This window comes from Somniosus microcephalus, chromosome 27 (assembly GCF_052327205.1).
Source record: "Somniosus microcephalus isolate GS21.2 chromosome 27, FLI_Smic_1.0, whole genome shotgun sequence".
Taxonomy (NCBI): Eukaryota; Metazoa; Chordata; class Chondrichthyes; order Squaliformes; family Somniosidae; genus Somniosus; species Somniosus microcephalus.
In genome coordinates, this window is record NC_141013.1 from 35259759 (window position 1) to 35287432 (window position 27674).

General features: G+C 43.6%; 2 protein-coding genes across 2 annotated transcripts in view; one reads left to right on the plus strand and one right to left on the minus strand.

Annotated features, from left to right (window-relative positions):
* idh2 (isocitrate dehydrogenase (NADP(+)) 2) lies at window positions 1–26125 on the minus strand. Its single transcript, XM_085968840.1, has 11 exons — window positions 25948–26125; window positions 20014–20105; window positions 15304–15469; window positions 11456–11616; window positions 9628–9771; window positions 8360–8496; window positions 7380–7531; window positions 5081–5193; window positions 1808–1905; window positions 1205–1297; window positions 1–366 (listed from the first exon to the last, which is right to left on the minus strand). Exons 1-11 carry the CDS (start codon window positions 26048–26050, stop codon window positions 279–281), a joined length of 1347 nt encoding a protein of 448 aa, XP_085824966.1. The 5' UTR covers window positions 26051–26125; the 3' UTR covers window positions 1–278.
* Window positions 25583–27674, plus strand: part of LOC147100121 (transmembrane 6 superfamily member 1-like) — a 179930-nt gene continuing 177838 nt past the window's right edge. Inside the window, exon 1 of the mRNA XM_085968842.1 lies at window positions 25583–25801. The gene's annotated coding sequence lies outside the window, so the exon portion shown is untranslated. The remainder of the gene's footprint in view (window positions 25802–27674) is intronic.

Consider the following 27674-nt stretch of genomic DNA (forward strand, 5'->3'; position numbering starts at 1 on the left):
TTACACATTTAAAGGTTTTTATTGCTTCTTTTTAATTAATGCCAACTTCATTCCTAGTGACAAATATATTACAGATTTTAAATGAAATGTATCACAATACAAAACCCATATCAGTCCAACAAACTTTCTGTACAGTGTCCTCCCAGGCAATGCTGGGAAATCTTATCCATAATAAATTTAAACTTAAAAAAATACATAAATGACTGGCTTTTTCCTTCTGTTTGATGTGACTTTTAGTCTTAAGTTAAAAATGAGGTAAAATGAATATTCTAAGCCATCTACTTCTTGCCCAGGGCTTTTTCCAAGTTCTTCTTTATGGCATCCAGGAAGTCAGTAGTGTTCACAAAGTGCTCATTCAATCGGACACTAAGGGAAAATGGAACACATCCACATTTAGGGAGACATAGCAAATGAAATTGAAGGTAAACTTTTTGTATTTTGCATTAAACACTCTGTACACCCAAGTAATTAAAAAAAATAAACCTAGAACATACCTGGTATTAGCCACACATTGGTGAAATTTAGTGGCCATCAACATAAAAGAAAAAGGATCCCTTGGTCTGTAGCAACTACATGATAGATAGTAACAGGTTGTCAGTTACCCGGTCCCCTGCTCAGCCTCCATCCTGCCCAGGTGACCTCAACACAATTCCATTATATTCGATCTGCCCCCCATCCCCAAAGGTAGGCTGGGTCAAGCTGCTTTACCAATGAGTGAGGCAGCAGCTGCTCCCCATACCTCCTGGCCTCTCCCAGCTCAGCTTCAATAATGGTTTGATACTAGCCTCAGCTTCCTTACTGTACTTTGAGACATTGCTCCAGCCTAAACCTCTAACCCCCCAGGGTCCTACTTTCTCCAATCCACATGATGCTCAGACTTGCTGGTCCAGTCTGGATTGAGACCGAAGCAGCCAAGAAAGTCCCTGTTAAGTGCATTCCAGCCTAGCTTCATGCTTCCTCTTGTAATGGGCCTTGTACCCAGGGACTGATTAGTCATGTCTGCAACCCAGAGAGAGAGCAGAGTCTGGTTCTATGTCTCTTTGGAAGGCAGAGACAGGAAAGTCCTTTTTGGCACATGACCACCACAGAGTCCATTCTAAACAACCTTCGCATACATCAGGATAACAACTGTAAAATGAGCATCAACTTTCCTTTAAGCTCAGTACACAAGATGTAATGATTTTTAACTAAAAGTACAACTTACTGACTGAGGCCATGGATACAGCCAGCCAGATCCTTAGTCATGATGCCACTCTCAACCGTTTCAACACAAACCTGTTCCAGTATCTGAGCAAACCTTTTAAAATAATAAAAAAAGTTACAGTACATTTGAGTCAGCACTTTTAAAAGTTGTAATATAAAAATGTTACCTGGCCACAGATAATGGCAGTAGGAAGTGCTACAGTGGATCACAGCATTAATACCTTAACCATAGGGTCAGTGTCCAAAATTAAAATTAGTATTTGTGGCTAAATGTGTCAAAGATTCAACATTCACATCCACGATTCATTACAGGTAGCCTGATCTCATCTATTCAGTTCTGAGGCACCAGCACAGATGAAGTACCCCAGGAAACACTCGTACAATGACTCCTGGAGGGACAGAGATATAGCAGAAGCCTTGATCTGTACACAACTCAACCAGAGAAGGCACAGGACAACACTTGGGGGAAGTTTAAGTAACCTTACAACCATCTACTGTGACTGCATATGAAATAAGTCAGCATCGCTTTAAACTCATTTCAAAGTATTCACAAACAATTTCATTGGTCTAGATCAAACACACAACCCACATTAGCCCGTTTTACCTAATGAGTTCTTGATTGCCATCCAGCTTGCCACGGTGTTCAAGGCCTCGAGTCCAAGCAAAAATACTAGCAATAGGGTTAGTGCTAGTAGGATTGCCCTGCAACACAAGATTAAAATTAGCCCACTCTTACCAACCAATTAGCACAGCACTGTTTCATTTAAGCCAGGCATTTAAGACTCCAGGATTTCACTTCAATGTAAAATTAACAGATGCAACTCTAAATCATCATGAAAACTACCATAAGGAACCATTTACAACTACAAGGGGGGTTTGAAAGAGTAAATAAGGAGGTGGGGTTCGGGGTTACGGGGATAGGGCTTGGGTGGGATGGCTGTCGGTGTAGGGACCGGGTGCTAAGGGTTTAGATGATCAGCCATGATCTCGTTGAATGGCGGAGCAGGCTCGAAGGGCCGAATGGCCTACTCCTGCTCCTAGTTTCTATGAATGGTTTCCACTAGCTGGTGGATCAGTAACCAGGACAATAGATTTAAGGTAATTGGCAAAAGAACCGGGAGGAGCGATGAGAATTTAAAAAGTATTTAAAAAGAGTTAGGATCTGGAATGCACTGACTGAAAGGGCAGTAGAAGCAGTTCAATAGCAACTTCAAAAGGGGAATTGGATATATACTGGAAAAGAAAAAAATTAAGGTCATGGGGAAAGAGCAGGGAGTGGTGCTAATTGGCTAGCTCTTTCAAAGCCAGCACAGGCATGACCAGCAGAATGGCCTCCGACTGGGCTGCAAGATTCTATATAAAATGCCCACAGTAACTGAAATGTATACTTCACAGAAAGGAGACAGAAGCTTTACATTGTTGCTGTCCTTCACATTAACGAATACCTATATTGAAAACTGATTTACAATGGGCTCCCATTGGTATTCGTGTAAACAAAAAAGGAGCGATAGTGGCATTAACTAGAATCCAAGACCAAGTGTGGATAAATGAGAGAAGGACAGCGCCTACAAGCACTTCAGTTAAGTTGGGCCTAAGATTTTAAAATCAACTCAGTGCAAGAAACATTCATTTATGGAAAGGTGATTGTTAATTTACATACACACCGCACAGAGCAACCATGTCAACACCAGTGTTGTGTAGAGCACTAGCCAGATGGGTGTCTGCTCCAGATTGCTGCAGCTCCATTTTCCACCAAATGAACACAGTAGTGCAGAACATGAAAATGTCTATTTGTAGGCTAACAGAATCAGAAGATTACAACAGAAACAGTCCATTCAGCCCATCAAGTCTGGTACTCTTTCCCCCCCCCCCCTAAAAAGCACCTAGTCCAATCCCACTCATTTGCCATGCCTTTAATATTCCTCTTAAGCCATTATCACATTTCCCTTTAAAAGAATTTATGGACTTAGCTTCAATATCAGCTTGTGGCAGAGATTCTAACCATTCCTTTATTGCCATGATGACTAGCTTAAAATTTGTGCCCTCATTAGTCATCTAACAGTTCCCCACTTCTCTCTTAAGCAGCTTGCCAGTCACTCCAGCCATCAACGTCCTGATTGGAGTCAGATTTCACTTCACCTCTCACCCCATGATAAAATACTTGCTCATCTCAGTAGTGAAGAAAGGTTGCATTTGAAACATTAACATCTGAAATCACAAGTTCTGCTGGCACAGGGCAGGGCAAAAGTAGAAATATGAAACAGGAAATGTTCGGAGATTAAGAAAAAGTAAATTGTACTGGTCTGTGCTCCACTGGAGACAACCTACCCACACCCAAATAAAAATGCCGTGGTACTTCAGATCTGCCAGATTATTCAAACTTTGTGGGAAATTGGATGCGAGCTCCCAATTACATAACTTGGATGAAGTATGTACAAGAGCTATGGATTACAAGAGCAATTGGCGGACAAACTTGCTGCCACCTTGAAGACAGGTCCCATTAGTCTTTACCCAAAGGCTAAGTCCCAATACAATCTTCAGTTACCTGTAATACATAGATACATAGAAGATAGGAGCAGGAGTAGGCCATTCGGCCCTTCGTGCCTGCTCCGCCATTTAATGAGATCATGGCTGATCCTTTAATTCAGTATCCCGTCCCCGCCTTCTCTCCGTAACCCTTAACCCCTTTTGCCCGTAGAAATATATCTAATTCCCTCTTAAATATATTTAATGAGCTGGCGTACACTGCCCTCTGTGGCAATGAGTTCCACAGGTTCACCACTCTCTGAGTGAAGAAATTCCCCCTCATCTCTGTCCTAAATGGTTTAGCCCTTATCCTTAAATTATGTCCTCTAGTTCTGTTCTCACCCGCCAAGGGAAACATTCCTTCTGCATCCAGTCTGTCTAGACCTGTCAGAATTTTATACACTTCTATGAGGTCCCCTCTCAATCTTCTAAACTCCAGTGTGTACATCCCTAAACTACATAGTCTCTCCTCATAGGTCATTCCCGCCATTCCTGGTATCAGCCTGGTGAATCGCCGCTGCACCCCCTCCATGGCAAGAACATCCTTCCTCAGATGAGGCGACCAAAACTGTACACAGTACTCGAGGTGTGGTCTCACCAGTGCCCTGTACAGCTGCAGCAAGGTATCCCTGTTCCTGTATTCTAACCCTTTTGCTATGAAGGCCAGCATACCGTTTGCCTTCTTGACCGCCTGTTGCACCTGCATGCTCGCCTTCAGTGACTGGTGTACAAGAACACCCAGGTCTCTCTGTACTTCCCCCTCTCCCAATCTATTGCCATTTAAATAATAATTTGCCCTCCCGTTCCTGCACCCAAGGTGGATAACTTCGCACTTGTCCACATTATAGTGCATCTGCCATTTATCCGCCCAATCGCCCAGTCTGTCCAAATCGCTCTGGAGCTTCCTGGTCTCTTCCTCTGAGCCCACCCCCCCTCCTAGTTTAGTGTCGTCTGCAAATTTGGAAATGCTGCATCCGACTCCCTGATCCAGGTCATTAATGTAAATTGTGAACAGCTGGGGGCCCAGGACAGATCCCTGTGGTACCCCACTTGTTACTGCCTGCCATTCAGAAAATGAGCCGTTTATTCCAACTCTCTGTTTTCTATCTGACAGCCAGTTCCCTATCCACGCCAAAACTTTCCCCTTTATCCCATGAGCCTCAATTTTCCATGCTAATCTTTTATGTGGGACCTTATCGAAGGCCTTTTGGAAGTCCAGGTACACCACATCTACTGGCTCTCCCCCATCTATTCTACCAGTTACTCCCTCAAAAAATTCCAATAGATTAGTCAAGCACGATTTACCCTTTGTAAATCCATGTTGACTCTGTCCTATCTGTCTCACTCTTACCTTCTGGTGCTCTCGGTAATGGCGTGTGACTGTGCCATGGGCTGCCTCTGCTTCAATCGTCTTTCCATCGGGACAAACCAAAACAGAAGTCATCAAGCCAAGAGAGCCAAATCCTGGGGGGAAAAAACTGCATATGTAAAGAGGACCAGCAGCATTTTTTCTAGGATCCAGTTTGAAGATGGGATCCTCAACATTGCGAGAGAACATGTTTCTTGCAGTCTCCTTCTCCCTCCCCACAAACCACAGCCAATTTAAAGGAAGCTAGGCTCTTTCACACACAGGTGAAGAGTGGTATGGATTGCAGGGATTGGTTCAAATAAAATTCTTGTAATATAGGTCACAAATTTAATCTTTGTGATCCCACTTTATGATCTGCCCAATGAAAACACTGCATCATTTAAAGTTAGTTTGCAAAAAACACATTACTGCTTCACATCGCTTAGCAGAGTTCCGGAATTGAATTTTCTCCTAGTCCGTCCCATGTAACAGACATTGTCCCTTCTGGCCAGATTCCTGGGAGAGTAACAAGTGGTGAACTGAGTGGCTCAGATCGCACCAGAAGCCACTTGAGCAGGTTGAACATTCTTTGTGAATTTTCATCAAGTCCCTGCCTTTAAAAAAGGTACAATGCAGGTAGTAGAAAGCACATGCAGCCAGCACTGTAGTATTGCACACAACAAAATTGGGTCTACAAAGGAAGCAAGCAAACTTACCTATTCAATTGGGATTCAACTGAAAAACTAGGACATTTGTGGGCTTAATCCCCATGTATTTACCAGTTAGAGCTAAGCCACAGCACAACCCCTTGTGTTCTCAGCAGCCACTGGGTGATGTGGGCTCAGTCTGTACAACGGTCAACATTAAGAATCATCTGGGTTTACAGCATGAATCTTGCCCAGTACTGTACTATTTTAAGCTTACTGCCACTGAGTAACTCTAGCCCCTAAGCCAAGAAGAATGCATTAATTCCTTGAGGGTTGAAGAAACTGCATTACTGATTTTGGTATGAATTTAGACATGGAATGTTTGGAACAGCAACAGTAAATTGCATCCAAATATTGAAAGCATTTACACCACAACAATCAGGACATGTTAAACAGTTTAGTTACTCTTTTCTTGCAGCTGTTTTGTGCCCATGTTCAGCCCTCAAGATTTTGCTTAATATACTTTTTATACACATGCAAGAAAGTAACTTTTGGTCTGTGGTTCAGATGTTAATGAAAATTCTCAGAGCATTATATATTCACAACTGAATGCATCAGTGGGTAGCACCCTTGCCCGAGTCAAGGCTGTGGGTTCAATTCCCACTCCAGGGACTCGAGCACAAAAATCTAGGCCAACACTCAGTGCGGTACTGAGTGAGTACTGCACTGTCGGAGGTGCCGTCTTTCAGAGACATTAAGAGGCCAGGTCTGCTCTCAGGTGGACGTAGATGATCTCATGGCACTATTTTGAAGAGGAGCGGGGGAAGTTATCCCTGGTGTCCTGGGGCCAATATTTATCCCTCAATCAACATCACAAAGATATTATCTGGTCATTATCACATTGCTGTTTGAGAGAGCCTGCGGTGTGCAAATTGGCTGCTGTGTTTTACATTACAACAGTGACTGCACTTCAAAAGTACTTCATTGGCTGTAAAGTGCTTGGGTGGTGTCATGCAAGTCTCTTTCTTTTACAAGAGACAACTTCCAAAAAGGAAGCAACTGGAGCACTGAAAACAAGGAATTGATTCAGAAATGCAGCCTGCATTTAATAGCAATTAGATACAGTACAGGAAACTTTCGATTAACCGGCCCCTAAATAACCAGAACGCTCTACCCACCGGCAAAATTCAGGAGTCGGTTCAGGTAACTTTTTTTTACTCCATTTGTTGCTGTGCAAGGGTGTAGCTGAAGCTGTTGCTAAGCTACAGAGATGCTTGCAACTTGTGCCGATTGTTTTGAAGCTGTTGAACAGGGTTTGTTGCTTTATACGGAGCGCTGAGCTCCATATCTTTTACTATAGCATTCGGTTATCCAGAATTGTTGATGAACCGGCAACACGTCGGTCCTGTCCGTGCCGGATACCAGAAAGTTTCCTGTATTACTGAACAGAAAACTCTGCCCAAACATTTATTTCTAAATGCAAACCCACTTCCAATTAGGTAGCCAACATGTTCTCCAGCTAGTATAGTCAGGGCTGTGGGAAGTAGTCAATGCCTCCTAGAGGGACAGCAAAGCTCGACAAATCTATAATGTCTCACTCGTAGAGTCCAACCAAAGGCTGGCTCTTACTGATAATTAAGGTAACAGGCAATCACCTTGAGCTAGAATATCAGACTGTACATCACCATCATAGTTCTTGCATGCCCAAACAAAACCGCCAGAGGACTTCAGCACTTGAGCAACCATGTCATCAATGAGACGATGCTCATACCAGATACCAGCCTTCTCAAAGTCCCCTTTGTACTTCCTGTGGGGAGAAAGAGGACATTAATTAAGGTCATTAAAAACCAAATAAAAATAGGTACAGGAAACTTTGTGCTATCCAGCACCGAGCTGTTGCCGTTCCCTCAAAACTGCCGGACACTCCAGTGCTAGTGTTGAAAGATACGGAAGCTTTTGAGCTCCGTATCTGTCAACAAACCCTACAGCTTCTAAACAGTCCAAGCGTCTCTGTAGCTTAGCAACAGCTTCAGCAGACCTTGACTGTTGAGGAAAAAAGCAACGAGAAGAAAAAAAAACCTAACGAAAACGGCTCCTGATTTTTGCCGGTGGCTCGAGCATTCCGGACAGTTAGCCTCCGGATAACACAAAGTTTCCTGTATTGTAGATCAGTGTGACAAGACAACCAATACAGTGGCAATCATTTTAATGTTTGCAGTACAACTAGGTACAAGCAGCAAGTACAAATGTATTTTATCCCAATTATTTGGAGAACAGGCAATCAGGTGTTGAAACTGTTGGTCTTTGCTCTGTTCTGCCTTCAGGCAGTTTTTTATCCCCCCCCCCCCCCTCCCCTCCCAACTCTACACATCATCCAAATCAGTGACTCTGGAGCCCACTTAACCCATATATGGACATGTTTTCATTGTTTCTCTGATTTTTCAGTAATTTTCCAGCAGACAACTTAAACTGCAGGAGGACAGTTTAAGATTACACTATTTAGATACTTAAAATGCACTAGCTATTGATATCCATGAATTTTAATACATTACATCTCCAGGCATATTTAAAACTTAATTTCCAATGCATTTTTATTCTTGGACTGGTAGTAAGGGAAAAAGAGATAAATACTTACTGCTGAAAAACCTCCTCAAAGATGTCTTTGAAACGTCCATCATAGGCCTTTAGAATAGTATTCTTTGTACTCATGTAGAGTGGCCACTTCTTCTGGAGGGCGTACTGAAAGCAGCTGTGTGCAAAGCCATTGATGGACTGAAAAAAACCCAAAAATGGTCAGCCCGACCAGAAGATAGACACACCCACACCCCAATCCAATCACATTTCAGGGTCACTGCCCACCCTTTGTCAGAACAGTGCTGGTGCAGGAAGAGTATCTGCATCTATGCTGTTGCAGATTTAGCAGGTGTGAAATTAAAACTGGCAAGCTCCCCACAAAATTCTCATCTTTACTTGCACAAGGCTCCCCAGACCTTTCACCTAGGTATATTTGCACATTCTTTTAATGCCTTCCTAAAGTCACTAATTGAAAATTGTTGATCTTGGCCTAATCAGCTTACAAGTCATGCAACCTTAGTCGTAGAGAAGAGGTTTCCACTTTAATCCAAAACTAAAGGGCCATAAAAATAGTCACCAATAAATCCAGTAAGGAATTCAGGAGGAACTAGAATGGAACTTTCTACCACCTGGAGTAGTTGAGGCAAATTGCACAGATGCCAAAGGGGAAGCTAGATAAGCACGAGGGAGAAAGGAATAGAAGGATATGATGGGGTTAGATGAAGTAATGTGAGGAGGCTTGTGTGTAGCATAAAAACCAGCATGGACCTGTTGGGCTGAATGGCCTGTAATTTTATTAACTCATGAGTGAAGTCACTCCTCATTTCCCTCCCAACCTTACTGGAATAATTGCTTATCTTTTAGTTTTAAGTTCTGATAAAGGGCTGCACCAAAGCATTTAAATTCTTTTATATCCCCCTTTACAGATCCAGAGTCTACACAGCCAAAAAATTGCTTGGGGAAACTCAGCTCCACCTACCGCCCCACGGGTGGTGTGGCAGGCACATTACAAGTGCATGCAAATGTATCCTCAAGTATTTGCTACAACTTGGCTGGATTGAATGCTGGACATTAGGCCCAAACATGCTGTGTTCAAAGGTTAATGAGTCCCCACCCCCTGCCAAACTGAAACAGAGATCCCACCTTCAAAATGCTGAAGGCATCAAAGTTGATCAGGGGCACATCTCCACAGCAGGCAACAGTCCCACCTACCTCAAGATGCACAGCAATCAAAAGGAGGCCAAAAAATCCCACCCTCATTCTCCATTTCATAAGAAACAGCAGATCTTTCCAATTGGAGACATTATGCATGGGAATCTCCCGACTCACCTCATCAGTGTTGTACATTCCCATTCCGACACCGCCTCCAGGAAAGTCATACACCTCCCACTCCTTGATAGCACTTGCATCCTTTGGAGTGAAGACTAGCTTGAATTTTCCAGGTTTGTCCACCACAAAGTCTGTAGCTTTGTACTGAAGAGAAATGTTTTCCCCAAAAAGTTAATTTACAAATACAAGAACACAAAGCTTTTTGAACAATTAAAAAAAGACAGCAACTAGTGGAAGGCAGTAATCCTACAGTACAGGATGGAGTATTTTGCCTCTGCTTGGAGAATAAAAGGACTAGAATGCCAGGAGAAACTCTAGATTAAAAAAGGGATAATGGGACTTCAATTGATAAACCATCAGGCCCAAATGGTTTACATGCCCAAGTACAAATGTTGGCAATAAAACTGGGATGCTAACCATAATTTTCCATATTTAAGCACAATTTTTATTTTCAAAAAAGATGGGAGGGTGGCAAATGTTACATATTTATTAAAAGAGGGTTATAGCTATAGACCAGTCTGCTTCAAGTCATTAGTAGCAAAACTATGAGACATTAGAGATTCCTTATTAATGAATACTTAAAGTATGGCTAAGCAGGGGCAATCAATGCAGATTAGATCTAAACTAAAAAAAGGTACATGTGCACATTTCCAGTCTGTGTCAGATTTCCTGCATCAGTTAAAACCAAAAGCAATTTTCCACCTGCTTCTGGCCTGCAACATAAAGAGACATGCACTTCACAATCTCACCCTTCAAAGAGTAACCAGAGTTTCTATTTACTTAGACTGCTAGATCTTTAAAAAGATAATTCAGAGCAATTGACACCTTGTAGTCGGATAAATTTGACACCTACCAACAGAGCAGAGTGCTATCTTAGCCAGTGGTTACAGAATAGAATTCTTGCCTGTTTAGATTAAGCCATGCAGTCTGGAGAGGCACATGAATTCCTACATGGGTACAGTCCATGATGCCATCTACCCTGTGGAAGGCAGGTCAAGTTAAAATGGAGTTGTCTATCTGTTGCTGCTACTGCTCATAGCTGAAGACAGTGCAGTTCTTGGCATTCCCCCCACCGACATCTCCCCAACACCAGGCAGATAAGCAACCACTATACGGCACAAGAGGACCTTTGGCACCAACTACCATAGGTAGTACAGTGCTAATGGATGACTGTTTCTGCAGATGTACTTCAAGCAGATGGCATTTGATCAGCTCAGTGATTGCCTAAAACTGAGGCACCAGTCCTTGGTGAAATTCAGGTAACTAAATTTGGATAGTTGTGCACTGCAACATCCTCCTCGCCCATGCCCATCAACTTTCTGGGCTGTCCTCACCTGCTCATTTAATAGTTAACTACTGGACATTGTAAGTAGTACCCATGCATCTCTGCTCCCTACAAGTCCACCAACTCACTCCCAAAGAATTGTCCCAGGTTCAAATATGCAGATATTTACCAGGAGACAAGATGAACTAAACTGCCATTTGACAAGGAACAAGCTCACAACCCATAGAATCTCTTGCACTCGTGTCTAGAGTAGTAAAACACAGGCAAGCAATGGAAGTTTATTCCACCCATGGAAATAACTAACATGTGGAGGAATTTCTAGTCACTCGTGGTTTGCTGTGAAAAATGTCACTTGTCACCTACTGGTCTTGCTATTGTGAAATGCAGTATTTTCAATCACAAATCCCCCCATAAAACAGACATCACCAATAAACTGGTTTCATTTAGAGGAAAGTGCTCAGAAGAGGACATGCACAACATTTAATTGTGTCTAAATTAGAGAAGCCAATCATCACTTAGTAACCAAGGAATAAGATTACACACCTGGTCACCATGTGCATGTCTGCCTATGGTAATAGCTTTCACCCAGCCAGGAACAAGTCGAGGGATGTTGTTGCAGATAATTGGCTCACGGAAGACCGTACCACCCAAGATGTTCCTGATTGTGCCATTTGGACTCTTCCACATTTTCTTCAGTTTAAATTCTACAAAACCAGATCATTTATGGCAAAAAGGTTTATACTTACAGACTGATCAAGAGTTATGGTGCATTCACACCAACATTTTAACCCAAAAAAGCTTGCATTGAAGCTAAACTTGGAGTGCAAATCAGGTGTGAAGACCCAAACTGACTGAAATCAAAAGGGAACAAGACTCCTCCTCTAGGGAGCCCCCATACAAGATCTGACACTGGATTGAAGCTACATTTACACTACAACTGCAGAATTGGTGCAAGTAAACCTGCTTCACACTGCCCTGGCAATGATCATATACATAGAATTTCTGATTGTGCCAGACATTGCCATCAGGGGGAGGTGTGTGAAATATTAGATGAAAATAAACAGCGAGGGGAAGTATTAAGGGGTTTAGCAGCTTTAAAAGTGGATAAATCCCCAGGCCCGGATGAAATGTATCCCAGGCTGTTAAGTGAAGCAAAAGAAGAAATAGCAGAGGCCCTGACCATCATTTTTCAATCCTCTCTGGCTTCAGGTGTGGGGCTGGAGGACTGCTAATGTGGTACCCTTGTTTAAAAAGGGAGAAAAGGATAGACCGAGTAATTACAGGCCAGTCAGCCTAACCTCGGTAGTAGGAAAATTATTGGAAAGAATTCTGAAGGACAGGATAAATCTTCATTTAGAAAGACATGGATCAATCAAGAATAGTCAGCATGGATTTGTTAAGGGAAGGTAGTGACAAACTTTATTGAATTTTGAGGTGGTAACGAGGAGGGTAGTGAGTTTGATGTAGTGTATATGAAAATTAGCAAGACTTTTGATAAGGTTCCACATGGCAGACTGGTCACGAAGTTAAAAGCCCATGGGATCCAGGGCAAAGTGTCAAGTTGGATTCAAACCTGGGTCGGAGACAGGAAGCAGAGGGTAATGGTTGATGGGCGTTTGTGACTGGAAGGCTGTTTCCAGTGGGGCTCTGCAGGGGTCAGTACTAGGTCCCTTGCTATATATATATATCTCAATGATCTAGACTTGAATATAGGGGGTATGATTAAGAAGTTTGCAGATGATACTAAAATCGGCTGTGTGGTTGATACTGAAGAAGGAAGCTGTAGACTGCAGGAAGATATCAGTAAATAAATTGGTCAGGTGGGCAGAACAGTGGCAAATGGAATTTAATCTGGAAAAGAGAGAGATAATGCATTTGGGGAGGGCCAACAAGGAAAGGGAACACACATTAAATGGTAGACACTGAGCAGTGTAGAGGAACAAAGGGACCTTGGAGTGTATGTCCACAGATCCCTGAAGGTAGCAGGCCAGGTAGATAAGGTGGTTAAGGCAGCATACGGAATGCTTGCCTTATTAGCCGTGGCATAGAATACAAGAGTTGGGGGGGGGGGGGTTAGGCTTTAACTGTATAAAACAGTAGTTAGGCCTCAGCTAGAGTACTGCATGCAGTTCTGGTCACATTACAGGAAAGATGTGATTGCACTAGAGGGGGTAGAGAGGATATTTATAAGGGTGTTGCCGGGAGTAGAGAATCTTAGCTATGAGGAAAGACTGGGTCTGTTTTCCTTGGAACAGAGGAGACGGAGGAGAGACCTTAGCGGTGTATAAAATTGAGGGGCATAGATAAAGTGGATAGAAAGGACCTATTTCCCTTAGCAGAGGGGTACAGATTTAAAGTAATTGGGGGAAGGTTTGGAGGGGATATTTCTTCACCGAGGGTTGTGGGGGTCTGGAACTCACTGCCTGAACAGGTGGGAGAGGCAGGAACCCTAACCACATTTAAAAAGTACTTGGATGTGCACTTGGGATGCTCTAACCTGCAGGGTTACAGACCAAGAGCTGGACAGTGGGATTAGGCTGGATAGCTCTTTGTTGGCCAGTGCAGACGCAATGGGCTGAAATAGCCTCCTTGTGTGCTGTAACTTTCGATGATTCTGATCATTTACAGCACAGAAACAGGCCATTTGGCCCAAATGGTATGTGCTGGTGTTTATACTCAACACAAGTCTCCTTCCAGCCCAACAGCATATCCTTCTATTCCTCTCATGTTGATCAAGCTTCCCCTTAAATGAATCCATGCTATTTGCCTCAACTACTCCATGTGGTAGCAAACTTTATTACCTAGAGAGTGGTTAGAATGTAAAGTTAGAAGTGTAGATACACCTTTAGATAACATGAACTTGCTACAAGTAACTGTAGAGGAAGCTTGTATCCCAGCAATGATTACACTGTCTGGTCATGTATCTAGTTTTCTAGCAGATTCATTTGTAATAGCAAAATACTGCAGATGCTGGAAATCTGAAATAACAGAAAATGCTGGAAACACTCAGCAGGCCAGGCAGCATCCGTGGAGAGAGAAAAAGTGTTAACGTTTCAGGTTTGGGACCCTTCATCAGAACTGGAAAAAGCTTATCTGTTACATCTCCAGATGAACAAATTGTGCATTAGGTACATGGCTGCCCTCTTATTATGTTTTGCATCCACAACTATGCTTCACCTCCCCAAAGGTTCTGTCCCTCTGACATATTTCAGTATGCTTTCATACCAGTGAACACTTTCAAGATTAACAGCAGAGCAATGGAGACAAGTTAAACAGCCTTGTCCTCCAATTACCTGCAGAAATTCTTGCAGATACTGAGGTTCCAATATACATTTACTCAAATTCTAAGCAACAATTGATGACATTTCACACATTATCAATCAATTCTTTTGGGGCTCATAGCTAAATAGCCAAACTGAAACAAATATCAAAAAAGTGTACAACACTTCAGCTCTTATTGACATCACCTGAAAACAAAAAGGGACTCATTTATAGTGCCTTTCACAACCTCAGGACATCATTGGCTATAAAAATGTCTTTTGACATACTTCAAGTGTAATCACTGTTGTAATGTAGGGAAACCACAACCAATATGCACACTGCAAGGTCCACAAACATTAGTGAGATAAGTGATTGGGTAATGTTTTCTTAGTGATTGAGGGATAAATACTGGCCAGACACCAGGAGAACTCTATTGGCATGGGATCTTTTACATTCACTTGAAAGAGCAGGCAAGGCTTTGGTTTAATGTCTCATCTAAGACAGTACCTCCAACAGTGCAGGGCTCCCTCAATACTGCACTAAGTCAGGCTGTATTATGCACTCTAGTCTCCGAAGTGGGGCTTGAACCCATGATCTTCTGACTCTGAGGAGGAATTTCTTCAGAGGGTTGTGAATCTTTGGAATTCCCTACCCCAGAGGGCTGTGAATGCTGAGTCTGAGTATATTCAAGAGAGAGATTTTTGGACTCTAGGGGAATCAAGGGATATGGATATCAGGCAGGAAAGGAGTTGAGGTCGATGATCAGCCATGATCTTATTGAATGGCAGAGCAGGCTCGAGGGGCCATATGGCCGACTCCTGCTCTTATTTATGTTCTTAAGACTCTGAGGCAAGAGTTCTACCACTGAGTCAAGGCTGACAGATTGCATCCCAACACTGGCAAGAGACTAATTTCAGAAGTTCAAAAACTAGTTGGGGAAGCACCATGGACTATCTTTTGTAGAGGTGATGAACGCCTTAAGAGTATCCAAGCACTGAAACACCAACAGCTATCTTAATGTTGTTTCAAAACAAAACTGATAAATATTTCATGTGTTGCATTATCAGCATTTTATCAGTGTTTTATTATATACACACACAAATTAAACTGAAGGACAAAGAAACATTTACCTACTACTCTGTCCTCATCAGGCGTGATTGTGGCACACTTAACTGCAACATGATATTTCTGGGTTGCAAGTGCAGAGTCAATAGTAACCTGATCACTAGTGGTATCCCGATATGGCAAACCCAGATCAAAATACTTCATCTCCACATCAACGTTCGAAAGGATGAGCTGCAGAAAAAGCAACATATTCAGGTTTGCAAGATGTTAGAACAGCAAGAAACCTTCCACCAACCTCATACAATTACCAAACAAGACATCTAGAGTATAATGTGTTTTCTTTAAACTAACCATTCAACATTGCCAGTTTTAGGATAATGGATTATTGATTAATGCTAATTTGTAGTGAAGATAGTCAAATATCGACAGTTGACAGCAGAAGCAACATCCTCCATTCCAATGTATGTATTTCTTGTTAAGAAAAGCAGTAATAGATTTCCTATGATCAGTACATCTCAACTCAATGTTTAAGCACTGCCCCAGTGCTGAGTGTTAAATGCCCTTTCTTATAGCAGGAACTAGAGCATTATTAAAAAAGTTACATACCCAAAGCAGCTGTGTTAGGATAGAATTTTGATATACAACGTGCAGTTCAAAGACAAAAACTGATAGTGGATTATAATTTAGAAAGCTTAACAAAAAACCCAGATAATTGTATGAGACATGATAACTAAACAACCAGTCTTTGGCCTTGGCACATGTTCTCTCCTCGCTCGGCAGAGTATTTCCCCTTCAACCCTTTTCCACACCTTCAGCTCCAAATGTGGCTACTTTAAGACACTTATTGCAGGCCTTCCATCCTCCATGTTGCCCAAACCTTTGTTCCACATATCTTGTCCTGTACCAAGTGCTCCTCCTCCACCACCAGCCCCCTGCCATCACCGACTGTTCCCAGCCCTCCCAACAATTCAAAATCCTTATCCTGATCTCTAAATCCTGCCCTACCTTTAATCTCCTCAGCCCTAGGCCATTCCCAAAGTCTCCATTCCAGCTTCCTATGCATTCCTTTCCCGCTCTTCACTCAAATTTTGGTGGCAGAGAATTCAGCTGCCTTGGTCCTGCTGAGAATCTCTCCCTAAACCTCACAGGCTTGTGTCTCCACCTTGAAAAACCTCAAATCACAGCTCTTTGAGCAAGCCTTCAGATACCCCATCTAATCTCTCCTTTCCTGGCTCAGTTTACATCTCGTTGGGAAGGACAATGATAACAACCTGCATCTATATAGCACCTTTAATGTAGCAAAACATCCCAAGGCACTTAAGAGCAATATCAATAAAAACAGTTCTGCCACTGAGCCACAAATGGAGATATCAGGGCAGGTGACCAAAAGCTTAAAGGAAGAGAGGGGGTAGTGAGAGGTTTAGGAGGGAATTCCAGAGCTTAGGGCCAAGGCAGCTGAAGGCCTGGCCACCAATGGTGGAGTGATTAAAATTGAGGATGTACAAGAGGCCAGAATTGATGGTTTGCAGAACTGGAGGAGGTTACAAATAGGGAGGGGCGAGGCCATGGAGGGATTTGAAAACAAGGACGAGGATTTTAAAATTGAAGCGCCGTCAGACCGGGAGCCAGTGTAGGTCAGGAAACACAGGGCGATGGGTGAACAAGACTTGGAGCGAGTTAAGATACGGGGGCAGAGTTTTGGGTGAGCACAAGTTTATGTAGGGTGGAATAGTCAAGTATGGAGGTAACAAAAGCATGGATGAGGAGTTGGGCGACATTAGGGAGGTGGAAGTAGGCAGTCTTGGTGATGGAGCGGAAGAGTGGTTAGAAGCTCATGTCAGGGTTATATAAAGCCAACTTTTATTGCAATAGTGGGACATGAACTTGTTTGTAGCAAACAGCCGAATGCATATTGAAAATTAGTTCCGAATTGACGAAGGGTCAGTGACCTGACACCTTAACTGTTTTTCTCCAGATGCTGCCTGACCTGCTGAGTATTTCCAGCATTTTCTGCCTTCTCATTTATTGGCAACCCACTACACTATGCATAATGATTGGAGCAAGTGTCAGAAACAAAACCACTGCCCACATGTTCTTCCTGCCTCTGTCACAAATGGGCACTTAACTGTAAACCAATCTCCTGATTTTTTAAATTTTTATAAAGAGTATTTTCCAATGGTGTCTGCAGTCTGAAGCTAAAGTAACCTTACCCAAGGGTATCGTTAACTGAAATTAGATATTTTAGACAAATGTTGATTATAGTCAAGGGCTTTAGTAGCAAACAATTGTTGGAAAAGCTTTAGAAGTGGCCAAGTAGTTGTTGAAATCAAATATGTAACATTCCATGTCTAACACCAGGTGCTGATGTTTCACCCTCAACCTCAATTGCAGTTGGTGCAGGCCTTTTTTACTGCACTGAACAACTGGCCTTAAATTAATAAGACTTACAATGTGCCGGCCAGCTTTTTGAAATCTATCCAATTAGTCACACTCCCCTGCTCTTTCCCCATAGCTCTGCAATTCTCTTCTTCCCCCGCCCCCACTCTTTCCAGTATTTATCCAATTCCCTTTTAAACAGTTACTTTTGAATCTGCTTTCACCACCTTTTTTAGGCAGTGCATTGCAGATGCTAGTCTGCACCTCAATTTCCTTCAGTTAAACATTGGGAGGACCAAAGCCACCGTCTTTGACTTGCACATCCTTGCCACTGATTCCATCCTTCTCTGGTCACTGTCTCAAGTTGAACCAGACTATTCATATCCTTGGCATTGAACCAGACTCTTCATAGCCTTGGCATTTTATGCAACCCATAGCTGAGCTTCCAGACCCAGAGCAGAGCTTCCAAACCCATATTCTCTCCATCAGAAAGACTGCCTGGATCATAGAAGATAGGAGCAGGAGTAGGCCATTCGGCCCCTCGAGCCTGCTCCGCCATTTAACGAGATCATGACTGATCATCCAAATTCAGTGCCCTGTCCCTGCCTTCTCCCCATATCCCTTTAGCCTTAAGAAATATATCCAACTCCTTCTTGAATATATTTAATGAATTGGCCTCAACTGCCTTGTGTTAGTGAATTCCACAGGTTCACCACTCTCGGTGAAGAAATTCCTCCTCATCTCTGTCCTAAATGGCTTACCCCTTATCCTTAGACTGTGACCCCTGGTTCTGGACTCCCCCGCCATCGGGAACATCCTTCCTGCATCTAGTCTGTCTAGTCCTGTTAGAATTTTATAAGTTTCAATTAGATCCCCTCATTCTTCTAAACTCCAGCAAATATAAGCCCAACCGACCCAATCTCTCCTCATACATCATTCCTGCCATCCCAGGTTATCAGCCTGGTGAATCTTTGCTGCACTCCTCCATGGCAAGAACATCCTTCCTCAGATAAGGTGACCAAAACTGCACACAATACTCAAGCTGTTGTCTCACCAAGGTCCTGTACAACTGCAGCAAGACATCCTTGCTCCTCTACTCAAATCCTCTCGCTACGAAGGCCAACATACCATTTGCCGCCTTAACCGCCTGCTGCACCTGCATGCTTACCTTCAGCAACTGGTGCACAAGGACACCCAGGTCTCGTTGCACTTCCCCTTCTCCCAATCTACTGCCATTCAGATAATAATCTGCCTTCCTGTTTTTGCCACCAAAGTGGATAACCTCACATTTATCCACGTTATATTGCATCTGCCATGCTTTTGCCCAATCACCCAACCTGTCCAAATCATCCTGGAGTTTCTCAGCATCCTCCTCACAGCACACACGCCCACCCAGCTTTGTGTCGTCTGCAAATTTGGAGATATTACATCTAGTTCCCTTGTCTAGATCATTTATATAGTGAAATAGCTGGGGTCCAAGGACCGATCCCTGCGGTACCCCACTAGTCACTGCCTGCCACTCGGAAAAAGACCCGTTTATTCTAACTCTTTGCTTTCTGTCCGCCAACCAGTTCTCTATCCAAGTCAATACCTTGCCCCCAATCCCATGTGCCTTAACTTTACACGCTAATCTCTTATGCGGGACCTTATCGAAAGCCTTCTGAAAGTCCAAATACACCACATCCACTGGTTCTCCCTTATCTATTTTACCAGTTACATCCTCAAAAAATTCCAGTAGATTAGTCAAGCACGATTTACCTTTTGTAAATCCATGTTAACTTTGTCCGATCCTGTCACTGTTTTCCAAGTGCTCTGCTATTACATCTTTTATAATGGACTCTAGCATTTTTCCCCACTACCGATGTCAGGCTTACCGGTCTGTAATTCCCCGTTTTCTCTCTACCACCTTTTTTTGAATAGTGGGGTAACATTAGCTACCCTCCAATCCATGGGTACTGTTCCAGATTCCATCGAATGTTGGAAGATGATCAGCAATGCATCTACTATTTCTAGGGCCACTTCCTTAAGTACCTTAATCTCCTCTAGCCCCAACACTATTTAAACAGCACCAGAATCTGGAAGCATGTTTTTTTTAAATTTTTTTAAACCAAGCTGTGGTACTCTCACTATTTGGCCTAGGGATATCTGTTGTGTTCATGTACTCCCATAGCACTTCCACTTGGTTGTTCACATCCCTATTGTTAGAAAAATGGTATACCCTCCAGCTCATCATGAGCAACACCACAGGAGATTGGCTAATTATATAGCAGCTCATCAAGTCTTCAGCATATTCTAAAGCTCTTCACATCCAAGAAGCTACTTCAGTAAATAATTAATCACCATGGCTACATATGAAGCTTAGCGTGTCTCTTAAAATTTATAAGAGCAAAGGGTCCTACCTTCTCCTTGATAAAAGCCCAGATGATGCGGGTCATCTCATCGCCGTCCATCTCAACCACAGGGTTAGCCACTTTAATGCGCTTGTCTGCATCTGTTCAAATGAAAGCAGCTTAGTCACCTAATCCAATAACATGTCCATTAAAGTAAAGGCTGCCCATTAAAGAGCAGCTTATTTCAGATTGGTTTAGATAGTGTTATAGTTCAAGGGTTCATTCATATTTAACCACAGAATTTTATAGTTTGTACTCAGTCTTTGAAAAGTTTAAAGATCTAAAGTTCCGACCACAATAAATCAGGTCCATTGCTGTCACTGGAAGGGCAGCAATTGAAACGTTCCCACCAATGGCATTTGAACAGGGAAAACAATCTTAAAGTAGGATTACAAACTTAAGTTTGATCTGAAGAAAAAGCAGCGAGGCAAAACACACTAGAGTGAAGTATTGGTGATTCTACGTCCATCGCTGATAATAGGAGCAATTTAAATAAAAATGTATCCCACAAAAATGCATAGCACCAAACACTGAACTACACTGGCTCAAGTACAAATTTTCCCTATAGTGTCAATTCCAACATGCTACATAAGACTAGTGATAACCCAGTTTAATCAAGGCCTCCATTGCATCATTGTGGTTAACAGAAGCACCAAAAGTCAATTCTTTTGATTTCAAAAGTTCTGAAAGGGGGAATAAAAAAAATACATGCATTTCTAATGATCTATTTCCTAAAATCCTCAGTAAGTGACATAAAATGTTATTTTAAAGCTAGAATAAATCTCAAACAACAAGCGCTTACAATACTTCCCTTGGTATCCTGTAGTAGTAGTACTGGCATTCATTATAGGTCAAGTTATACACTAAAAAGGCATCATCCATCATACAGGACAACGAGTGCAAAATGGATTTAAGTCAATTTTATTACCAGTCTAAAAAGTTTACAAAACTGGAAGCTTAGTCACAAACTTTTGGCTATGCTCAAGATAAATGTTACTGATTTTTGAATTGGAATGCAGTGTAAGATACTAAAATTACATTGAGACATGAATACTTCCACCACACAAGTTGCACTTCTCTGGAGGGAGTGGGGAGGTGGGTGGGTATTATGTCTACACCAATACACAGAAAATGTACATATATTCTATTTGCAATATATCTTTCAGCACTGTATTCTGCCATTAGAGGGCAGTGAGCAATACCAAGTGCATCCTGTAGGGACAAGTACTGCAACTAGCTTCATTTCCCAATTCAGGTCACCCCCCCCCCCCCCCCTAGCAAAAAGATGAACAGTACTGACCTTGTAAGTGTGGACTTTTCAACCTCAAAAATAAACAGGATTTTTCAGTTTAAAATGTCACTGAAATCAGTGCAGTGGAGCTTCCTTCAGTATTTAGACAGGAATTAAAAAAACCTTGCAATGGCTTCAAGGTTATCATGAACCTTTGAGCAAATATGCTCAGTGAACGCATGACTATTTTGGTACTGAGCCAACTCCTGGGCTCCCAGGATCCTACACACTCGTTAGGTATGAATTCACACTCCATAGAACAGAAATACAATGTATTTAAAAAGGTGAAGAGTCAGTCGTAGCCAGAGAATCACCTACAATGGTTTCTCTTCCTGCGCCGTTACCTCCGACGTCCCCCTAAGATATATCCTTGCCCCCCTCCCGTTTCTCATCTATTTGCTGTCCCTCGGTGACATCATCCAAAAACAGCATCAAGTTCCACATGTACGATGACAGCACCCAGTTCTACCTCACCACCTCTCGACCCCCTCAGTCTCCAAATTGTCTGACATCTAGTACTGGATGAGCAGAAATTTCCTCCAACTAAATATTGGGAAGACCGAAGCCATTATCTTCAGTCACCACCACATCAACTCCATTCTTCTCCCTGACAACTGTCCGAGGCTGAACCAAACTGTTCGCAATCTTGGCGTCATATTTGACATCAAGATGAGCTTCCAACCATAAATCTACACTAAGACCACCTATTTCCACCTTCGTAACATTGCCCGACTCCACCCCTGCCGCAGCTCATCTGCTGCTGAAATCCTCATCCATGCCTTAGTTACCTCTAGACTTGACTATTCCAACACACTCCTGGCCAGCCTCCCACGTTCTACCTTCTGTAAACTAGGTTATCCAAAACTCTGCTGCACGTGTCCCAACTCGCACCAAGTCCTGTTCACCCATCACCTCTGCTCGCTGACAGACACTGGCTCCTGGTTAAATTACTCAGATTTTAAAATGCTCATCCTGGTTTTCAAATCCCACCATAGCCTCGCTCCTCCCCATCTCCAACCTCCTCCAGCCCTACAACCCGCAGAGATCGCTCCTCCTCCAATTCTAGCCTCTTCTGAGCATCCCCGATTTTAACTGCACCACCACTGGCAGCCGTGCCTTCAGCTGCCCTGGCCCCAAGCTCGAGTTCCCTCCCTAAACTTCAAGGGTGTTGTCAGGAAACACTTCTTTGTATTTAGTTGAAATCTGGAACTCTTCCCCAAAAAGGTTGGGTCAATTGAAAATTTCAAAACGGATAGGTTTTTGTTAGGCAAGAGTATTAAAGGGTTACAGAACCAAGGCAAGTAGATGGGAGTGAAGATACAGATCAGCCATGATTTAATTGAATGGCAGAACAGACTCAAGGGGCTGAATGGTCCTATAGAAATCATGGACAATTTTCAGCAAAGGTAGCATTAGGAACATGCAACGCATGCAATTGCATGGGGTTCCGAGCAGATTCAGTGGAAGGGCGCCTACGCAGTGGTAATAGCCAATCCCTGATCATTTGGTCAACTATTTTTATATTACCTATTGCAAACGTACCTTTTCACAATCTCACGTGTGCAAATTGGACACCAGATTAAGTAGGTAGTAATTAGTCAAGTAAAATGTACAGGCCAGAGACTAAACTTTTGCAAGGGAAACTCCATTCCTGATTTTCCTTCCAGTATCTAGCTGTAAAATCCTACTTTGTTGAGAGGATAGTCATAAAAAGGGCAAGTTAACTACAATTTTCATCCGAAATGATCTTCCAGACACATTGCATTCTGCATTGCACTGCAAAGTTGATTGCAAAAGGTACTGCGGATATTATACTTCAAGCATTGCTTCCTGAGTTTAAAGTCGCAATGCAGTCAAAATGCATAACACCAGACCAAGTTGTAGTTGAGACAGTTTCCCTTTTGTAAGACTGCACAAGTTTGCCATTTGAAGTGGTTGCAACTTCTCTCATTTAAATCAAAGTAAAAGGTCCATTCAACATTTTAATCCTCCAGTCTTGATAATCAACAAATTAGACAGTTCATTTAGGCAATGAAGACCACATTACTGTGAAGAATGAGTTTTATTATAAAATCTTCTCGTCAAGTAATAGTCATTAGAATTTCAGTCAAGTGCACTAGTGGTCATGTGAAAAGTTCTTAATCTGTCCCCTTCCAGAGTTCTATTTGTCCTTGTATCTGGAAGTGTCCTTTGGACCTTCTAAACTTGGATTACAAGGTTGAAGGCATTTAAAATAATTTTAAAAGGATTAGATACAGAGAAGCTATGTCCTCTGGTGGTGGAATCCAGAAGGGGACACAATCTTAAAATTAGAGCTAGGTCATTTAAGAGTGAAACAAGGAAGCACTTTTCCCACACAAAGGGTAGCGGAAATCAGGAATTCTTTCCCCCCAAAAGGCTGTGGATGCTGGGTCAGTTGAATTCTTCAAGATGGAGAACGATAGATTTGTGTTAGGTAAGGGATATGGAACAAAGGAGGGTAAATGTAGTGGGGATACAGATCAGCTGTGATCTAACTGAATGGTAGAGCATAGTCAAGGGGCTGAATGTTCCATCCTTGTAGGAATAGGGGTGGGCCAATGATGGTCACTGGTGCTGCCAGAGCTGATGAATGAGGAGGAAAATAGTAAAGTAAAAAAAAACAGAAAAATCTTCAAATAACCTTCAAATCACTCACACCATTAAATATCCATTCAATTCTCCTGTACATTTTTCTACACTGCTCTCCAAGAAAAAAGTGTGTTTCAAACAAACATTCACCACCCTCTGCATAAAGCATCTAAAATTAGAATGTAGGAAGAGGTATCACAAGAATCACATTGGTTCTGGTTATATTTTCCTAACATACATCAGTACCAGCTGATGACTGAGTGTGGAAATGCACTGTTCCAGACAGCTCAGTTTCCAAATTTTAGCAACACTGAAAGTGAATCTTGCATATATTGGAGTGAGAACATGATAAATATAAAAGCTTTGTTAAAACCCTTCTTCAAAAAGCAGCAACACAGGGAAGCAACCATTCAACACTGTAATCCACACTCGAGTATAGCATTATCAAACTGCCCAACAACTTCTAAAATAGAAGCCAGACCTGCAGTCAGCTGGAAGATTTAAATCGCTGCAGCAACTAGCAATTGATTCAGGATTAATCTGGATTAACCATTTTAATAAAAGCAATACACAAAAGGCAGAATATAGTTGAGCAAAACATCATTCATACCAGGCAAGTGATTTTAACGAAGCTGGTTTATATTAGGTTTCAGAGGAAGGGCAGCATAGAGAATCGTTTGATCCCATACAAGGCATCAGGTTACACGGCGGGGTGGGTTAATACTCCTGCCCCCGGGTGGCCCGATGAGTGCAGTATTCGCAGAGGGACAGAAAATGAACCTAAATTCTTCATGTCCTCGCAAGGATTTTTATGCAATGTAATCTGCAGCGCCCATTCACAGCACACATTGTTCCAAAGGCGGTGAAATTTTAACACAGACCTTCGACCGATTCCACTCCAAATCAAAGCACTTTATTGAGATTGGGAAGCACTTGTGAATGTGGGTCTTGATCAGGGGTCAAACTGGTTTAACATTAGACATGCTGGTCAAGCACTAGTTCAAATGGCACCCCGCTGGTAACTTAAGTAAAAAAATTGATGCAAACCATAGAGTTGGAACAACTAAAATCCACCCCACCCCCCCCCCAGAAAAAAATTGGATATTAAAATATTATAGTACAAAAAAAATTAACATCGACTTTCCCTCTCAGACAGGTACAAGGAGACACTGGGACGTTTGACAAAGCGGATTATTGCAGACTGTGGGAAAGCGCTCGGTGAGAAAGCCACGTCAATGATAGCAGGGGAGGGGGAGTCGCACTGCCCGAGTCGGGAGGAGGAGAAAGCCGGCGTCCTTGAGCTGACCTCGGCGGCAATGGAGTGCAGATTAAACTCACCCCCGGCCGGTCCCATCGAGCCCCCCCCCGCAAACTCTCCCCCGGCCGGTCCCATTGAACCTCTTCCCCCCCCCCCACAACTCTCCCCCGGCCGGTCCCATCGAGCCCCCCCCCCCACAACTCTCCCCCAGCCGGTCCCATTGAACCTCTCCCCCCCCACAACTTTCCCCCGGCCGGTCCCATCGAGCCCCCCCCCCCACAACTCTCCCCCAGCCGGTCCCATTGAACCTCTCCCCCCCCCACAACTTTCCCCCGGCCGGTCCCATCGAGCCCCCCCAAACTCTCCCCCAGCCGGTCCCATCGAGCCCCCCCCCCCCAAACTCTCCCCCGGCCGGTCCCATCGAGGCCCCCAAAACTCTCCCCCGTGTCACCCACTGACGTCAGTGCGGTCCGCTCCACAGCCGCCGCACTCCTCTCTTCCCCCCAAATCCGCGCCTCCGGCCTGCTACTCCCGTTTGACCCCCGTTTGGACGGAGACGCCGGCATTTGAAAGGGCAGCGGGCGGAGAAACCGGAGAATAGACGCCGGAGGAAGCAGCAGCCCCGAGACCGAGTAGAGGTGAGATGTGTGAGAGGAGGAGGCCCGGACAATCCTCCACTCACACCCGGTCAGCCCCCCTCCCCTCACACCCGGTCAGCCTCACACCCGGTCAGCCCCCCTCCCCTCACACCGATTGAAGCCGGTCGAGTCGGGAAAGCACTCACAGTTCCGCCGCTGTGCCGAGTGGCAGAGGGCCGGTGCCAGGGCCGCGGGGTTCCGGGCCGCACTCAGCCCGAGCCGGCTCCACACCGTCAGATAAGCCGCCATATCCGATCCGTCCCCTCGCCAAACGACTAAAGCTCGCGCTGCTCTCGACTGTTTGGCGCCTCCCGCGCGTGCCCACCTTTGTACCGCTCGCGCCGCGCCTCGGCGGGCCGGCGCCTCACAAACCGTGACGTGACGTGACGTGCGGCGTGCGCGTCCACGTTGAATCTGCGCGCGCATAACGTATCCAATCAATGTCACCTTGTCTCACTCCAGCAGAAAGGAGAGGAGGAAAAACACAGCAACAGGAGGATGCCATTAAACCCCTCGAAAAGAAAAGACAGGCTTAAATTTATACAGCACCTTATTCAAGAAGGAGTTGGATATATTTTGAAAAAGGGTTCACCCGAAACGTCGACTCTAATTTCTCTCCACGGATGTTGCCTGGCCTGCTGAGTTTTTCCAGCATTTTCTGTTGTTATTTTGGATATATTTCTTAAGGCTAAAGGGATATGGGGAGAAGGCAGGGACAGGGTACCGAATTTGGATGATCAGCCATGATCTCATTAAATGGCGGAGCAGGCTCGAGGGGCCGAATGGCCTACTCCTGCTCCTATCTTCTATGTTTCTATGCCTTTCACGACCACCAGACGTCCCAAAGCGCTTTACAGCCAATGAAGTACTTACTGAAGTGTAGTCACTGTTATAATGTAGGAAAGGCGGTGGCCAATTTGGGCACAGCAAGATCCCACAAACAGCAATGTGATAATGACCCGATAATCTGTTTTAGTGATGTTGTTTGAAGGATAAATATTGGCCGGGACACCGCGTTTAGCTCCCCTGCTCTTCTTCGAAATAGTGCCATGGGATCTTGTGCGTCTACCCGAGAGAGCAGACGAAGCCTCGGTTTAACACCTCATCCGAAAGGTGGCGCCTCTAACAGTGCAGCGCTCCCTCAGTGCTGCACTGGAGTGTCAGCGTACATTTTTGTGCTCAAGTCTCTGGAGTGGGACTTTGAACCAACAACCTTCTGACTCAGAGGCGAAGTTGCTACCAACTGAGCCACAGCTGACACTCAAGCCTTGTTCCACCATTTTATGAGATCATGGCTGATCTGAATTTTAACTTCATCCACCTGCCTTGGCTCCATTTCCTTTTATACCCTTGGCTAGCAAAAATCTACCCCTCTCAGAGTTAAAATTATTAATTGAGCTATCATCTACTGCTTTTTGTGGGAGATAATCCCACACTTCTACCACCCTTTGTGTGAAGAAGTGTTTCCTAACTTCTCTCCTGAATGGCCTGGCTCTGATTTTAAGGTTATGTCACCATGTCCCAGACTCCCCCACCAGCGGAAAGTGTTTCTATCTACCCTATCAATTCCTTTCAAAATCCTAAAAGCCTCAATCAAATCACTCCTTAACCTATATTCAAGGGAATACAAACCTAGTTTATGTAATCTCTCTTCATAATCTAACTCTTGAAGCCCTGATAACATTCTGGTGAATCTGTGGTGCACTCTAAGGTCAATATATCCTGTCTAAGGTGTGGTGCCCAGAACTGTACACAGTACTCCAGATGTGGTCTAACCAGGGCTTCGTACAGCTGTAACAAAAGTTCCTCCTCTTTGTATTCTAGCCCTCTAGTTATAAAAGCTAACATTCAATTAGCCTTTTTGATTATTTTT

What these genes read in the sequence shown, in the direction of transcription:
- idh2 (XM_085968840.1), bottom strand. Translation starts at nt 26,050, where the DNA reads ATGGCGGCTTATCTGACGGTGTGGAGCCGGCTCGGGCTGAGTGCGGCC. An exon ending in TTTGAGGAGGTTTTTCAGCA is followed by an intron (nt 7,532 to 8,359) that starts GTAAGTATTTAT and finishes TTCTCCCCACAG; the next exon opens with GAAGTACAAAGGGGACTTTG. An exon ending in GGCAATCAAGAACTCATTAG is followed by an intron (nt 1,298 to 1,807) that starts GTAAAACGGGCT and finishes TTATTTTAAAAG; the next exon opens with GTTTGCTCAGATACTGGAAC.